General features: G+C 40.2%; 1 protein-coding gene across 1 annotated transcript in view; it reads left to right on the top strand.

Moving 5' to 3' along the window:
* Positions 1-18,066, top strand: part of Sec71 (ADP ribosylation factor guanine nucleotide exchange factor Sec71) — a 452,892-nt gene that overhangs the window by 54,037 nt on the left and 380,789 nt on the right. The window contains exon 8 of the mRNA XM_067136654.2: positions 15,895-16,129. Coding sequence (XP_066992755.2) covers positions 15,895-16,129 — 235 coding nt within the window. The remainder of the gene's footprint in view (positions 1-15,894; positions 16,130-18,066) is intronic.

Below are 18,066 nucleotides of genomic sequence, written 5' to 3'. Positions count from 1 at the left end.
GTTAAGGCAATTTTGAATTAAAAGTCTGAATTTTGGTAAGGGTCCGACATTGTTCTTCGCATTATGGATTATATTTCAAATTAATTTAAGTAACATGCAAAACCAAATCTCATGTTTCTGGGAACAAGAGCTTCTTTGGATTAGGTGGGAGTTTGGATTAACCAATTTTGAATGATCGAGGTTCTACTGTAGAAGTAAATTTGTATTCTGCATCTGCCATCCAATGCGTTTACATTTGTTTCACTGCCGCCTTGAAAGGCCTGTTGATGCATACATCGAGTGATTGTAGAATGGAAATTAGATCTTCAGGAATTATTACCATATTTACTTGCATATCAGTTGGAGTTTTTATGCTAGTTTTAAGGTCCCAAAGTAGGGATTGTGGCTATTATGCAAAAAAATTTCAAACTGAATTTTTAAAAGATCCGGGGTCATATTGTAGCCATTTCAACTAATATTGGAGTGATATTTATATGATAACAAAGAGATGCTGCGCTATTGCCAGTACAGCTTTTGACTATTACAACATTATAATGTTCTGAAACCGTCTGCAACATCGACTGTCAAATTAAGAATGGTAAATATTGCATGAAATCATAGTTAAAATGAGTGGTGATTTCAGTACAACTTCACTGAAGAGGCTGTGATGGAATTTAATGGCATATCATTATTAATATTAATAATAATAATAATGGCTATAAATATTTGGCAGAAAATTTTCAAGGGAATGGGTCGGAAAATAATGCCATTAAGGAGCGGGCGAGAAAAATGGAAATGCATTTCGGCTGACGAGGAATGCATATGACTAAAATGTTCTCACCTTCGAAGAGAGGAATGAAAACCTTTCCTACGTCGTATGGGGCAAGATCAAGGTATCTAGACACTGTTGTTAAACCTGTGTGCAGCAGCAGGAGCATTGGATATGATTGGAAAAGGTGGGCTTGACAATATCAGGAAGAGAGAAAGAAAAATGCTCAGATCATTTTTAGGCCCAAATGTAAAAATTGGGGGGGATAAGAGGTTCAAATCTAACAAAGAAATGTATCAAAGAACAGAAGGAGTGGTTGAATTGATGAGAAAGAGAAGGGTACAGTTCTATGGACACTTGTTGAGGATGGACAATAATAGACTGACAAAATCTTTGAATTCTTCAGGATGAGGAAGACAGCTGAAATGGTTTTGAGAAGTAAGGTTGGACTTGGCTGAGATGGGGCTTACAGAAAATGATATGACTTACTTGACCTATTTCCTGTAGCTCCTCCTCGAGTATAGGGCTTCTGTGAAACACTTCCACCTGTTCCTACTGTTGGCTAACCTCTTCACTTCATTCCAAGTTTTTCCCACTGTTAGACATTCCTCTTCTATAGTCTTTTTTCCATGTCTTCTTCGGACGTCCACGCTTTCTAGCACCTTGGGGGTTCCAGTCGAGCACTGTCTTTTCAATGGCTCCAGTGGGCTTCCTTAAAGTATGTGTGATCCAACGCCATTTTCTCTCCCTTATCTGCATTTCAATTGACTGCTGATTAGTTTCTTCCCATAGATCTTCATTTGAAATAACATCCGGCCATTTTCTGTTGATGATACGCCTTAGACAGCGTTTTACAAGTTGTCCATTTCATGACCGTATCGATGTTTAATCAAGAAGTAAGTATTAATAACCACCTAATCGATACTTTATTAATGCCTCAGGCAAAATTGAATAAAATTAAAACTTACAGGACATGTTTCGACCACTTAGTGGTCCTCTTCAGCTGTATAAATAAAGAACTGAAAAGAAAAACATTATGACAATAAGCACAAATAAAAGTTCTTTGGAGACTCCTTTGATAAAAATGGAGATCATCAGAATAGGTCATCTTGCCTCTCGTTCTTGTTTGGAAAAGATGTTTAATCTGCGCTGTCTAGAGGGTCTGTTTTTGAGCGCGACCTGGTGAAGTAACGATGTGATACAGTTTGACAGTTCATGGAAAGCTCTGCAGAGAAGGGAAGTAGAGTTTTATCGTCATCTAAAATAACATGTGCAAGAGCTTCAAAGCGGTTTCTTAATTCCATCTGAAATTATTTCCTTTTACTTTTATCTTGCAATTTACCTGAATCAAATTTCTTGTTTTGCCTTTCAAATTTCCTTCCACTTGCCACAATTTACATTCTAAAATCTGCAACTACAAGGTGATGATCACTTCCAATATCTGTCCCTCTTTTATTTCTAACATCAGTCATTGATCTTCTAAACTTTCTACTTATGGCGATGTGATCTATCTGGTTTTCTGTAACCTGATCTGGCGACACCCATGTAATCTTATGGCATTGTTTATGAGGGAATAAAGTGCCACCCACTACCAAATCATGACTAGCACAGAAATCAATGAAAAGCTCCCCATTTTCATTACAGTCACCAACTCCATACACTCCCATAATTTGTTCCAGGCCCTCATTGTTAGAACCAACCTTTGCATCTAAATCCCCCATCACAATTTTAAATCTCTCTCTTTCCCACTCTCTTAATAGTCTCATTTAGCTGGCAGTAGAATTCTTCCTTTTTTTTTTTTCTTCAATCTGTGACATTACTGTGGGAGCATAACACTAGATCACAGTCACATTGTGAACCTGGGTCTTGAATCGAGCTGTCATCAGTCTACCTGAGATGGGTTTCCAATCAAGGAAGCTCCTCTTTGCAGTTTCATTCAGTAGCAATCCTACACCTTCTCTATGTTCTGCATCCTCCCCCATTTGCCCAGAATACAGGAATGTGCACCTGTTAAGAGTCTGTATTCCTCTATCACTTTAGCCCCTTGCTTCAATTTACTGCTCTCTCTCAGGGTTCTGACATTCCCAAAACCCGTTCTCGTTTTCCGTTTCATGCCAATGGTCGTCAACTTATTATCCATCCGGTTGTGTTTCACTTCGGTTTCTTTAATAGTTTATATTTAACGCCGTGCGAGTTATTAGCCCACGGCAACCCGAGCTTGGGGTGGGACTGCCACTTAAGCCTCCAAGCCTGCTGTTTTCTGTAGGGGTTGTCTCCCTTAGCCTTTGAAGATCCCTCATTACCACAAGGCAGTGGTTCCCCTTGTTTCTTTAAAACCCATGGGAAGAGGGTTGCCTCGTCTGCCAGATTTGTCATTCCAAAAGTCTCTTTTTCCGCCGCATCTGCCATTGAGGACTTCATCAGAGCCCCATTAGCTGTCACTTTTCGGGGTTCCTGTAGGGCCTTCACAGCTACTGTAGCGGTCTTAGGGCACACACAGTCCCCACTGTACATCACCCCTGCAGGCAGTCCTTTACTTCATGTCGTTTCCCACCTCCCATGACGTGGACAAGGGGTTGGACTTACGGGAGGCACGGAAAATTATATAATGGATAGAAATCGATTTGGACAACTTGTCAAAACGTTGCGTGGTTTCCAGGAGACTGGGGAGACATTAGTGAGAAGGGAGATTCTATGCAGAACAACAGAAGAAGGAAGTAGAAGAAAGGATAAAAAGATCCTGGCAGAGAGTGAAGGCAGAGAAGACTAATATTATGGAAAAAATTCCGAAACGTGGTCGATAGATAGCTAAAACAAAAGCATAAGAAAATTTTAAAATCGCATTTGGCATCCAAAGAGATCTAGTGCAGGTCCTTCAAGTTGATACCTGTGGGCGACTTGCCTGTCTCCGATCATTACGCATGGTAGTGACAAGTCCAGCTCTGTGGCTAAATGATTAGCATGTTGGCCTTTAGTCACAGGGGTCCCGGGTTCGTTTCCTGGCAGGTTCAGGAATTTTAACCATAATTGTTTAATTCCCCTGGCACGGGGACTGGGTGTATGTGTCGTCTTCATCATCATTTCATCCTCATCACGGCGCGCAGGTCGACTACGGGTGTCAAATCACAAGACCTGCATCTGGCGAGCCATTCTTGTCCTCAGACATCCTGGCACTAAAAACCATATGCCATTTCATTTTTTTCATAGTAACAAGTTAATTCATGTCCTCATCCCGATGTGGTACAGCTCTTTTCAGGCATGCCCCTAATGGAGGTGAGCTGCATGTACCTATTTTACCACTTACCAGCCCTCCTGCCAATCTTAAATTTCTGGCGGTACCAGGAATTAAACCTGGGCCCCCGAGGATGGCAGCTAATAGTGCTAACTGTTACACTACATGGACAGACATTATGTATGATGTCAGACTGGGCAGCGAAGCTTTAGCTTTTTATATAATACCGTTGAAATATTACCGTATAATCTCGTATACCACCCACACAATTTTTTTTCCTCGAAAATATCGCTTCCAAAATTGGGTGCGGGTCTTGTTTAAAATTTTGGGAAATTTATCTTTCCGAATGCGCATAAATTGGGCATCACCGCCGGCGCGGCTCGGCAACAATGCTCTCACTATATGCTACTTCCAATATAAATGGTCCGTTATTGGACATTATAAATTTTCCAGCTAACTCATTCCTGGTTGCCAGCGCTTCGCCCTCGTGTGCTAGGCTGGGCTCATCAGTTGGTACCTAGCACACCTACCAAGACGCTGGCTAGTGCATACCGTGGAGGCCACTGCGTAAGCTAATTGAAGCCACCGGCAGTGCCAATGCACTATGAGACACTTTGTCCCATTATCAAAAATTGATGCCTGCTTGGCCATCAGATGATATAGATGTTGATTCCCATAGGGAATCTGAAATATTTGTTCCGAATGAGTAAATTTATAATACCAATATAAATGGTCCGTTATTGGACATTATAAATTTTCCAGCTAACTCATTCCTGGTTGCCAGCGCTTCGCCCTCGTGTGCTAGGCTGGGCTCATCAGTTGGTACCTAGCACACCTACCAAGACGCTGGCTAGTGCATACCGTGGAGGCCACTGCGTAAGCTAATTGAAGCCACCGGCAGTGCCAATGCACTATGAGACACTTTGTCCCATTATCAAAAATTGATGCCTGCTTGGCCATCAGATGATATAGATGTTGATTCCCATAGGGAATCTGAAATATTTGTTCCGAATGAGTAAATTTATAATACCAATATAAATGGTCCGTTATTGGACATTATAAATTTTCCAGCTAACTCATTCCTGGTTGCCAGCGCTTCGCCCTCGTGTGCTAGGCTGGGCTCATCAGTTGGTACCTAGCACACCTACCAAGACGCTGGCTAGTGCATACCGTGGAGGCCACTGCGTAAGCTAATTGAAGTCACCGGCAGTGCCAATGCACTACGAGACACTTTGTCCCATTATCAAAAATTGATGCCTGCTTGGCCATCAGATGATATAGATGTTGATTCCCATAGAGAATCTGAAATATTTGTTCCGAATGAGTAAATTTATAATACCAATATAAATGGTCCGTTATTGGACATTATAAATTTTCCAGCTAACTCATTCCTGGTTGCCAGCGCTTCGCCCTCGTGTGCTAGGCTGGGCTCATCAGTTGGTACCTAGCACACCTACCAAGACGCTGGCTAGTGCATACCGTGGAGGCCACTGCGTAAGCTAATTGAAGCCACCGGCAGTGCCAATGCACTATGAGACACTTTGTCCCATTATCAAAAATTGATGCCTGCTTGGCCATCAGATGATATAGATGTTGATTCCCAAAGGGAATCTGAAATATTTGTTCCGAATGAGTAAATTTATAATACCAATATAAATGGTCCGTTATTGGACATTATAAATTTTCCAGCTAACTCATTCCTGGTTGCCAGCGCTTCGCCCTCGTGTGCTAGGCTGGGCTCATCAGTTGGTACCTAGCACACCTACCAAGACGCTGGCTAGTGCATACCGTGGAGGCCACTGCGTAAGCTAATTGAAGCCACCGGCAGTGCCAATGCACTATGAGACACTTTGTCCCATTATCAAAAATTGATGCCTGCTTGGCCATCAGATGATATAGATGTTGATTCCCATAGGGAATCTGAAATATTTGTTCCGAATGAGTAAATTTATAATACCAATATAAATGGTCCGTTATTGGACATTATAAATTTTCCAGCTAACTCATTCCTGGTTGCCAGCGCTTCGCCCTCGTGTGCTAGGCTGGGCTCATCAGTTGGTACCTAGCACACCTACCAAGACGCTGGCTAGTGCATACAGTGGAGGCCACTGCGTAAGCTAATTGAAGTCACCGGCAGTGCCAATGCACTATGAGACACTTTGTCCCATTATCAAAAATTGATGCCTGCTTGGCCATCAGATGATATAGATGTTGATTCCCATAGGGAATCTGAAATATTTGTTCCGAATGAGTAAATTTATAATACCAATATAAATGGTCCGTTATTGGACATTATAAATTTTCCAGCTAACTCATTCCTGGTTGCCAGCGCTTCGCCCTCGTGTGCTAGGCTGGGCTCATCAGTTGGTACCTAGCACACCTACCAAGACGCTGGCTAGTGCATACCGTGGAGGCCACTGCGTAAGCTAATTGAAGCCACCGGCAGTGCCAATGCACTATGAGACACTTTGTCCCATTATCAAAAATTGATGCCTGCTTGGCCATCAGATGATATAGATGTTGATGCCCATAGGGAATCTGAAATATTTGTTCCGAATGAGTAAATTTATAATACCAATATAAATGGTCCGGCCGGTGGCTTCAATTAGCTTACGCAGTGGCCTCCACGGTATGCACTAGCCAGCGTCTTGGTAGGTGTGCTAGGTACCAACTGATGAGCCCAGCCTAGCACACGAGGGCGAAGCACTGGCAACCAGGAATGAGTTAGCTGGAAAATTTATAATGTCCAATAACGGACCATTTATATTGGTATTATAAATTTACTCATTCGGAACAAATATTTCAGATTCCCTTGAATCAACATCTATATCATCTGATGGCCAAGCAGGCATCAATTTTTGATAATGGGACAAAGTGTCTCATAGTGCATTGGCACTGCCGGTGGCTTCAATTAGCTTACGCAGTGGCCTCCACGGTATGCACTAGCCAGCGTCTTGGTAGGTGTGCTAGGTACCAACTGATGAGCCCAGCCTAGCACACGAGTGCGAAGCGCTGGCAACCAGGAATGAGTTAGCTGGAAAATTTATAATGTCCAATAACGGACCATTTATATTGGTATTATAAATTTACTCATTCGGAACAAATATTTCAGATTCCCTATGGGAATCAACATCTATATCATCTGATGGCCAAGCAGGCATCAAATTTTGATAATGGGACAAAGTGTCTCATAGTGCATTGGCACTGCCGGTGGCTTCAATTAGCTTACGCAGTGGCCTCCACGGTATGCACTAGCCAGCGTCTTGGTAGGTGTGCTAGGTACCAACTGATGAGCCCAGCCTAGCACACGAGGGCGAAGCGCTGGCAACCAGGAATGAGTTAGCTGGAAAATTTATAATGTCCAATAACGGACCATTTATATTGGTATTATAAATTTACTCATTCGGAACAAATATTTCAGATTCCCTATGGGAATCAACATCTATATCATCTGATGGCCAAGCAGGCATCAATTTTTGATAATGGGACAAAGTGTCTCATAGTGCATTGGCACTGCCGGTGGCTTCAATTAGCTTACGCAGTGGCCTCCACGGTATGCACTAGCCAGCGTCTTGGTAGGTGTGCTAGGTACCAACTGATGAGCCCAGCCTAGCACACGAGGGCGAAGCGCTGGCAACCAGGAATGAGTTAGCTGGAAAATTTATAATGTCCAATAACGGACCATTTATATTGGTATTATAAATTTACTCATTCGGAACAAATATTTCAGATTCCCTATGGGAATCAACATCTATATCATCTGATGGCCAAGCAGGCATCAATTTTTGATAATGGGACAAAGTGTCTCATAGTGCATTGGCACTGCCGGTGGCTTCAATTAGCTTACGCAGTGGCCTCCACGGTATGCACTAGCCAGCGTCTTGGTAGGTGTGCTAGGTACCAACTGATGAGCCCAGCCTAGCACACGAGGGCGAAGCGCTGGCAACCAGGAATGAGTTAGCTGGAAAATTTATAATGTCCAATAACGGACCATTTATATTGGTATTATAAATTTACTCATTCGGAACAAATATTTCAGATTCCCTATGGGAATCAACATCTATATCATCTGATGGCCAAGCAGGCATCAATTTTTGATAATGGGACAAAGTGTCTCATAGTGCATTGGCACTGCCGGTGGCTTCAATTAGCTTACGCAGTGGCCTCCACGGTATGCACTAGCCAGCGTCTTGGTAGGTGTGCTAGGTACCAACTGATGAGCCCAGCCTAGCACACGAGGGCGAAGTGCTGGCAACCAGGAATGAGTTAGCTGGAAAATTTATAATGTCCAATAACGGACCATTTATATTGGTATTATAAATTTACTCATTCGAAACAAATATTTCAGATTCCCTATGGGAATCAACATCTATATCATATGCTACTTCTGCGCTAGGCGTCAGTTTCACGCATGTTCTTGGACTATCAACATGAATTACACAGAGAGTTAGCGATATTTTACTGCGAGTGGGAAACTGAAAGTAGTTCGGGAAGCTGAAATTATTGGAAAATGTGCCGCCGGTAGAAAATACGATATTGACGTATCATGTATTGGCAATTGGAGAAAGAAGAAAAATGTGCTATTAACATCTAGTGGTGATCATAGAGCTTTTCATGGACTGAGTGTATAGTTTCCAGGAATTGAAAAAAACTTTATAAATACTTGACAGAAAGGCGGGAATTGGGATATGGTGTGTCAACCGAAATGGGTCAGCTAAAGGCATTAGAGATCGCAAAGGAACTTTCATCGGAAGGGCTTAAGGCAAGCCGAGGATGGGTTTGTAATTTTTATAAAAGAAATGGGTTGAGCGTATGAAGGTGTACCTCAATATCGCAGCGTCTTCCTGGTGCCTACGATGAGAAGTTATTTTCGTTTCAGCATCACATAATTTGGTTGCGGAAGGAAAATGCATATTTGTTTTCCCAAATTGGCAATGCAGATCAGACGCCAGTCTTACTTTGAAATGCCAGTGGACAGGACTGTGAATGTTAAGGGTGCGAAAAGTGTTACCATTAAAACAGGTGGTAATGAAAAACAACAGTGTACAGTAATGTTGTGTATTCTTGCTGATGAACCAAATTGTCGCCGTATATTGTTCTCAAGCGAAAGACGCTTCCTAAAAATCTACTCGCTGGTGTTATCGTCAGATCTCAGAACTCCGGCTGGATGGACAGTTCACTTGTGGAAGACTGGGTAAAGTGTGTCTGACAGCGTTGCCCTGGTGCATTATTGGGACAAAAGAGCTTGCTTGTACTCAACAGTTACCGTGGCCACACAACAGACGTTGCGAAGAAACAAATCAAAGATGGGAAAACCGACCTAGCAGTCATTCCGGGCGGGATGACGTCTATGCTACAGCCGCTGGATGTCTGTGTGAACCGTCCATTTAAAGCAGCCTTGAAACAGCTCTATACAGAATGGATGGCAGCTGATAATCACACACTGACGCCATCTTTTCGCATTCAGCGCCTGGAAGTCCAGCTGCTGTGTTTGTGGATTTTGACGGCATGGAATCGTATCCCTGGAGACCTCATATGGAAGAGCTTCAGGAAATGTAGCATTTCTAATGCTATGAATGGCAGCGATGACAACATTTTGTGGGAAGGTGATGATGATGAAAGTTCCGAAGTTGGTACTGATGATGATGATGATGATGATGATGATTAATAAACTCGTTGGATATCGTTCTGGAAATGTTTCTTTACTTTTCTTTTTATTTTCTAATAATTTGACGTGTGTTAGTAAAGATTGTAAATATTTTGACTCTTTTTAAATTTTGTTCATTCGAAATAAGGGTGCGGGTCTTATTCGGTGGCGGGTGGTATTCGAGATTATGCGGTAATTGCAATTTTATAATATCAATCCCGTAGGTGTTCAGTCCAACTACCGTATTTACTCACGTATTAGACTTCCCCCCCCTTTTTTATTCCACTTTAACAGCCGAGAAAGTGAAAGAGAGTCCAAAATGCATACCTACCGAGCTCGATAGCTGCAGTCACTTAAGTGCGGCCAGTATCCAGTATTCGGGAGATAGTGGGTTCGAATCCCACTGTCGGCAGCCCTGAAGATCGTTTTCCGTGGTTTTTCAATTTTCACACCAAGCAAATGCTGGGGCTGTACCTTAATTAAGGCCACGGCCGCTTCCTTCCCACTCCTAGCCCTTTCCTATCCATCGTCACTGCAAGACCTATCTTTAACGGTGCGATGTAAAGCAACTTGCAAAAACAAATTTTAAAAAAAAATTACATACCTGCCAACTTTCCCAATTTAGGTGGGAGACTCGCGATATTCAACAGTTTTTCTCGCCTCCTGATTATTCAATGATTTCTCCCGATTTTAGCTTACTTTTTGGTGAACTTCAAACATTTGTTTTCAGATCGCACCATTTCAGCTTTTTTTATGCCAGTGGCCGGAAGTCCTTCGCTCATTGGCCGCTTTCGAACGAAATATTGACGTTTATTAATGCGTGAAATGTGCGCGAATGTGCGATGTTTATTGAAACTTGTATATCGCGATGCGAATATCGATTGTCAGGCTCTCGTTCGTGTGGGCTGTGTTTGTGTTTGTTCACAGTTCACATCAGTCTAGTTGATTCTAGAGACTAGTCGCTAGACATGGAGTCTCTTTTAGTAATTTAATGACATAATTTCCGTGATAATGACTAGTAACTTTTCTAGAGATCTTAGGAGCCATTTGGAGACAATTCTGACCAATTTTAATTCATCTCAATATAAATAAAATAAAAGTTTTGTCTGTACATTGCTCAGAATTTAAAAAGAATGCTATTTCTGTACCGGTCGTGACCACAGTAACAAGGGGAAATGCACATTTTAATTTTCCGTAATTTTTGTCTGTATGTATGAACACTCATCACTAGAAAATGGCTGCAGAGAAATTAATGAAAATCGGTATATGAAGTCGGGAAATAAGTCGCTACATCTAGGCCGTAAATTTATTGACGCTGAGTGATATGGTAGTCTAGGGGAAGGCCTAAAATTTAATTCTCAAATATTTGTTATTATTGGCCCTATTGATAACTCCAACTCGTTGGCTGAATGGTCAGCGTACTGGCTTTTGGTTCAGAGAGTCCCGGGTTCGATTTCCGGCCGGGTCGGGGATTGTAATCGCTTCTGATTAATTTTTCTGGCTCGGGGACTGGGTGAATTTGTCCGTCTCAACACACTCCTTATCATACCACTCTACCCTCTGTATAGGGTTGGCGTCAGGAAGGGCATCTGGCCCTAAAACAGGGCCAAATCCACACGTGCGACACAGTTCGTACTCACGACCCCACAGATGTGGGAAAAAGTGGTAGCAAAAGAAGAAAGAAGAATTGGCCGTATCGATAAATACTTCATAACTAAAGTTATATATATTATTAAATTTCCTATCATTTATGTCTTATACATTTTTACTTTACCGGCTATGATAACAGAGATATGCATGAATTTGTAATTTTAACCGAGCTTGATAGCTGCAGTCGCTTAAGTGCGTCCAGTATTCGGGAGATAGTGGGTTCGAACCCCACTTTCGGCAGCCCTGAAGATGGTTTTCCGTGGTTTCCCATTTTCACACCAGGCAAATGCTGGGCTGGACCTTAATTAAGGTCACGGCTGCTTTCTTCCCACTCCTAGACTTTTCCTGTCCCATCATCACCATAAGACCTATCTGTGTCGGTGTGACGTAAAGCAACTAGTAAGGAAAAAAATGTTGGATTTTTGTTGCTAAGTCCATATCAGCGCCGAGGTACGAGAAAATGGGTGAACAGAATTTAATGAAAATTGGTATGTAAAGTTGGAGAATAAGGAATTTTATTCACCCTGTTCGAAATGGTAGTTTTGGGGAAGAAGCCAAAAATTTAATTTTTAATCGCCTATCTTATTGGTCATATCAAAAAGTACTACATAACACAAGTTTAGAGAGAATACAATTTCCGATTATTTATATCTTATTCAGTTTTACTGTACCGACTATAATAATATTGGTGGTGATGGTGATTAAATTGTGAAGAATGAGAAAAAGTCGTGAAAGAACAATCGCTTGAATAATAACACAAGAGGAAGTCATGAGAGAAAGGACGACTCACATTACATTAGATGCTCTAAGATCACAAAGTCGGAAGAAAACTAAATGTGAAGGCTTGCATTATAGAAAGCTCATAAAATTGATCAACAATAACATTACATTGACCATTGTTTGTTGTGATGTGCTTTGTATATTCTGTTGCCATTTATCTCCAATAGTTCGGATTACTGCTGCGTAGGTGCGTATCGAGTATAACAGCCTGCCTGAATGTTAGCGAGATGTAGCTGGGGAATTAGAGATCTCTCTTCTTTAGCATTCTGCTGGTTCATAAATTTTCTGATACTACTGGTATGTAACACACTGGATCATCATAGTATTCCAGCTATTCGATCTCTACTCTGAGGCAGTGATTGGAATGAGCAGTGTGCACACTTAAATGGAATAATTACACTGGAGTGTTCGTGATTGTTTGTGGCCTGGTCATTCTAGCTCTGGAACTTTGAACTCTTAGATCGATTCCGTAGTACTTTTCGTTAAAAGTGAGAAAATGTGCTGTTTTTCATTTTATCGAATATTTCATATGACAGCATTGCTTTAATCGTGACATTCATACTGACGTCATTGTAATGAGTAATGACCTATTTCAACTGTTGATTTCAGTTGAGAAAACTATATGGATAGTCTTTCCGAGAATTCCGTAGCGAAGCACGGCTACATCAGCTAGTTATTTGATACAAAGTGCATTGCGCCTTGCGTAATCGCACGGGCGCTTGATACAATATATTAATCTATCCATTTACTAAGTAATGGAATGACTGATTCACACATGTGGAGCATGAATTCATACTATTTTATGAAGGCTTATCAGAGACCGATCATCCTACTCACATACTTCCCGGGAGGGAATAGAGATGTGTAATTTTTAGCCTTGTAGCCTCGTACAGCAACAGTCGGGCTTTGAGGCAATAAGTGTATAAATATATCATAATACTGTATTGCACAAGACATGTAAAGTAAGCAGTTTTGACAAATTGTGTCTCCTGATTTCTCCTGATTTTTCCTTATTTTCATATCAGAATCTCCTGATTTTTGGTATTGTAAAGTTGGCAGGTATGAATATGCAATAATCTCAAATTTTGTGCACAGAAGGCAACAGGCATAGATGAGAGTGTTGACATGATCAAGGCTGCTGGAGCACGGTACAAGGATTGCAATGGTTGTCCTAAACACCATTTGGGAGGGGAAAAAAAAAAAAGTCCCCTGCCCGAACACTGGACTAAACGAGTCATCGTCCCTCTGTTTAAGAAAGGAGACAGACAGAAACCCAGCAACTACAGGGCATCGCTCTTCTATCTCATGGACTCAAAATAATGGAACAAATCATAGAACAGAGATTAAAAACCATCGTTGAACCACGGCTTGAAGAGAAGCAGTATGGTTTTAGAACGAATAGGGCAACAACGATCTAATATTTTATGTAAGGATGATAATGGAGAATAACTGGGAAAAAAGGGAAAAATGTTATCTTTATTTTCCTAGATATTGAGAAGGCTTACAACAGTGTACAGAGACAAAAAAATCTGGGAATGCCTTGAAAATAGATCTATACCATGTGCTTTAATTAATAAAGTCAAAATGCTGTATGAACATTGCCAGTGTTGTGTCCAAATAGGGTACGGATATTTGGAGTGGTTTGAGGCTAGGCAGGGTGTACAATAAGGCAGTGCATTATTGCCACTTTTATTCATCATTGTAATGAATGAAATAATGAAAAGAGTTAAGAGAATCACCAACAACTCTCACCGAACGTGACAGCTGCAGTTGCTTAAGTGCGGCCAGTATCCAGTATTCGGGAGATAGTGGGTTCGAACCCTACTGTCGTCAGCCCTGAAGATGGTTTTCCATTTTCACACCAGGCAAATTCTGGGACTGTACCTTAATTAAGGCTACGGCCGGTTCCTTCCCACTCCTGGCCCTTTCCTGTCCCATCGGCTCCATAAGACCTAACTGTGATGGTGCGATGTTAATAAGATACAAATCTGAGTTTAAATTTCTCGCCTTAGCAGATGCTATGCTGATATGAGGTGATAGTTTGCTTGAAGTACAACAAAAGCTGAATGAATGGAATGCTATATTCAAGCAATTTGGTCCCAAGACATGCAAGTCGAAAACTGCAGTGTTGTCTGTTAGTTGACAGAATATCCATACTAACATCACTCTAGATTCAATCAAGGTTGGAACACAACAAGTACATCAGGTCTGTTATCGTGGCAGTGTAGTATCATCAGATAGCCAACGATCTGCAGAAATCGCTAGTAGAGTGTAGAATGGAGCAGAGTTTTATCATCTTGTGAGATAACTTCTTTGGTATAAACAAGTTCCATTAAGATCAAAATTAATACTCAACAGGAGCTTCTTTGTACCAGTTACCACATACTGTATGGAAACCTGTATCCATACCAACAGAAATATCAGCAAACTACAAGCTGTGGAAATTAAGTTCTTAACAATTATGATTCAGAAAACGAGGAGGGACAAAATAAGAAACGACGAGATACCCATCTTGTCCAAGTGAAAAAGTCTCTTATGAGATCTGTGTCGATGCCAGATTGAAATGGTTTGGTCGTCTCAAAAGAATGGACCTACAAAGAATAGCTAGAGTGTGGTTTGAGAAGGAACTCAAAGGCAAAAGATCAGGCAAAAGCTCAGCCAAGGGAGAGATGGATTGGTCAGATTAGAAATGATCTAGCTAGAAAAGGTCTGGATTTACAGCAAGTTATGGAGGAAGACATCTACATGGATAGAAGTAAATGGAGAGCGCTCATTCACCACACCGGGAAACGAGCTGGTTCATGATGATGATGAGGACGATGATGGTGAGTGTTTTGGGGAACGAACAGCAAAGAAGAACAAGAACAACTTGATGCACTGAAGGAGAAAATTGAAAAGTATAGTATGAAAATCAGCGCAGAGAAAAGAAAGACCATTGTAAAAAGGAGAAAGACAAGGGAAAAGCATTGGGAAAATTGGTGGTCAAAGCCTTGAAATTGTTGACAGTTTGATATAGTTAGGGAGTGAATTAATGCAGAATACAAGGCTGGACATGGAGTTAGCAGGAGGGTGCAATAGGGCAAAGCAACATACCAGAGTGTAGGAATGACAATGTACCACATAAGTGTAAAGAGATAATGTACAAAATGTATAATGGACTGTATTGACTTATTAGGCTGAAACCTGTAAACATATCCTATTCTGCCCTTGATGTCCTCCAGATACTTTTTCCTAGATCAACCTTGCTTCACTGTTGCTTTCATAACATTTTGCTTTTAAAAATATTGATATGTATGTTGTGTCTAATAATATGTTCGATTTTTAATTTTTAGTAACCTGCTCTCTTTTATTTCTTTTAATACTTCTTGATGAATTTTTATTTCAGTTGAGCTTTTTCTTGTCATTTTGTGCCATATTCACATTTCTGTTGCTTTCTAATGTCCAGCTGTCACTTCCATAAAGCAGTGTGTTTTATACAAATGATTTTGTATGATAATTCCTATCTCTCTATTTATTTGTTTACTGGTCAGAATATTTTTGTTTGCAATAAATGCCAGATATGCCTATGCCTTTCTTGATTCTTGCCTCTTGCCTCATTTTCAAATCCATTGAAAAATTACTTCTGTCCTTCCAGTCCCAGCCTATTTTCCTCATAGTTTTAAAAGTAGTTTCCAGTTCATGTAGTCATTACTGCTTTGTATTTATTCTAAGCTGTAGTATTGCATTTTTATTGATTCCTCCATATTGTGTGAATTACTAACTGGAAACTGTGAAAGGTGGTGAGGGGTAGAGGAAAAATTTTATGTATCTCTAAATGTGTCTTTTATATAATTTCAGGTCACATGAGCTTCGTTCAAAAATTTTGTCACTGCACCTGCTACTGTCAATACTCCAGAATGCAGGGCCAGTGTTTCGAGCTAATGAAATGTTTGTTACTGCTATTAAGCAGTATCTTTGTGTCGCACTTTCAAAAAATGGCGTGTCGTCCGTCCCAGAAGTCTTTGAACTTTCTCTGGCCATTTTTCTTACATTACTCTCGAAGTTTAAAATGCATCTCAAAATGCAAATAGAGGTTTGTATAAATTATATCACTTGATTTGGTACCCAGGAGAAAATAAGAGCATGTTGTTTGAAATTATTGTATAAAATCATTCATTACCATACTAATGTGTAAACTACAGTCTTAGTTTCCTTCAGCTTTCTTCTTGTGATATATGCTGGGTGTTAGTGATCATCTTAATACTCATCATCATCTACATACAACTCGTCACACTTCCAACCACCATAGAAACACGCAATAGCAAATACATTCCTCCCCACAGTGTTGGCATCAGGGAGGGCTTAATCTATATTAGTGTTGACTCCAGATGATTGGGAGAAGGCCAGGAAAGAAAAAGTTATAGGGGAAGGTTTCCTATTTTGTACCACCTCTTAAATCATACCACCACTTTATTTTTGCAAAGTGTGGATGGTATTGAACTCTGGCGGCGAATAAGTGAACCAGTTGATGTTCACACTAGACCAGTAGAATAACACTGTGGTGGGCACATGCGTGTTGTTATCGAAGTTTTATTGTTTTATTGTTTTACTGCTTCTGGAAGCCTGTACGAAGCCAAAAGTTAAGTTTTACTCACTCATAAGTGTTTATTATTATAAAATGACATCCTGTGAGTATGTAAGAGTACTAAATAGAGGTTAGGTTTCAAGTGTTTGTTTCCATCTACTGTTGGTTGCATAAATCATACCACCATGTTGTACCATATTATGTCTTAATATTCGGCCTAGCTCAGAATAAAAGCACGTGGTACATCCGAATGTGGGCAGTAAAATCTCTACTTACTAAAATATACTAAAAGCATATGGACAGGAAGTACGTGAATATAAAACTAGTGAATGAGAATGCATTTTAATGGGTATGATAGATTATTATTATTTATTTATTTATTTATTTTTTTATTTTATTTTATTTTATTTATTTATTTATTTATTTATTTATTTATTTATTTATTTATTTATTTATTTATTTATTTATTTATTTTATTTTACGCCCACATTGGAGCACTGAAATCAATCTATATACATATACAAATTTGGTTGATGTTTCTTCTTTTGTTCCCAGAAATGATTCATTCTCTCTGACGTGGCTGCCCGTTCTTCGTCAGTTATGTTGTACTGTTTGCGTGTATAGGTCTTCAGTTTAAGTCTCACGTCATTATTTCTCAGGAGCCTCTTCTTTTCTCTGTTTTCAATTTGTTGAATTGTCAAGCCTAATTCAAATCTTCTTGGACTTCTTTGAACCAGTGATTTTTAGTTTTACTTTTCCAAAAGTAGTTGAATAAATGTTTGAGTATCCTAGTTTCTGGTAGTCGTAATATGTGACAGAAAAAAGCAACTCTTCTTTTCCGCATTGTATCTATTATAGACTCAGTAGGTAGTAATCGCCATTGTCCATATAATTGGTGTTTTTTGTTTAGAATTGTTCTAATGATTCGTCTATCTATTTTCTGTAATTTATCTGTAGTTAATTTCATATTCAACTTGAATAAGGTTTCACTAGCATAGGTTGCTTCAGGCTTAATAACGGAGTTGTAGTGTTTAAATTTTGCATTTATCGAGAGAGATTTCTTCTTGTAGGTTGGCCAAGTAATGTGTTGTGCTTGTTTTAATTTGGTAATTCTATTTTCTATTTTCAACTGATATTTTCTCTTTTAAGTTCCAAGTTATAATCTCTCCAAGATATTTAAATTTAGTTTGAATGGTGTCCTTCTTCATTCGAGTCCGCCTATCAGTTACAATCATCTTGTACTTGCTAAATAAAACGCTCTACATCGATGCTGTTCGTAGGGGCCCAAGTGCACTGCAGTGCTGCCGAAGCAAAGGAAGGAAACTTTAACTTAAGTGCCATCAACATTTGAAGAGTGTCAGTGGTTTTGTCCATTCTAATGTTCTGCAGCCTCTGTTGGTGATATGCCTCGCAACCCTCAACAAACTGATCAACAGTGACACTTC

The sequence above is a fragment of the Anabrus simplex genome, chromosome 1 (assembly GCF_040414725.1).
Source record: "Anabrus simplex isolate iqAnaSimp1 chromosome 1, ASM4041472v1, whole genome shotgun sequence".
Classification (NCBI taxonomy): Eukaryota; Metazoa; Arthropoda; class Insecta; order Orthoptera; family Tettigoniidae; genus Anabrus; species Anabrus simplex.
Note: the sequence above shows the minus strand (reverse complement) of the source record. Positions and strands in the feature narration are given on the sequence as shown.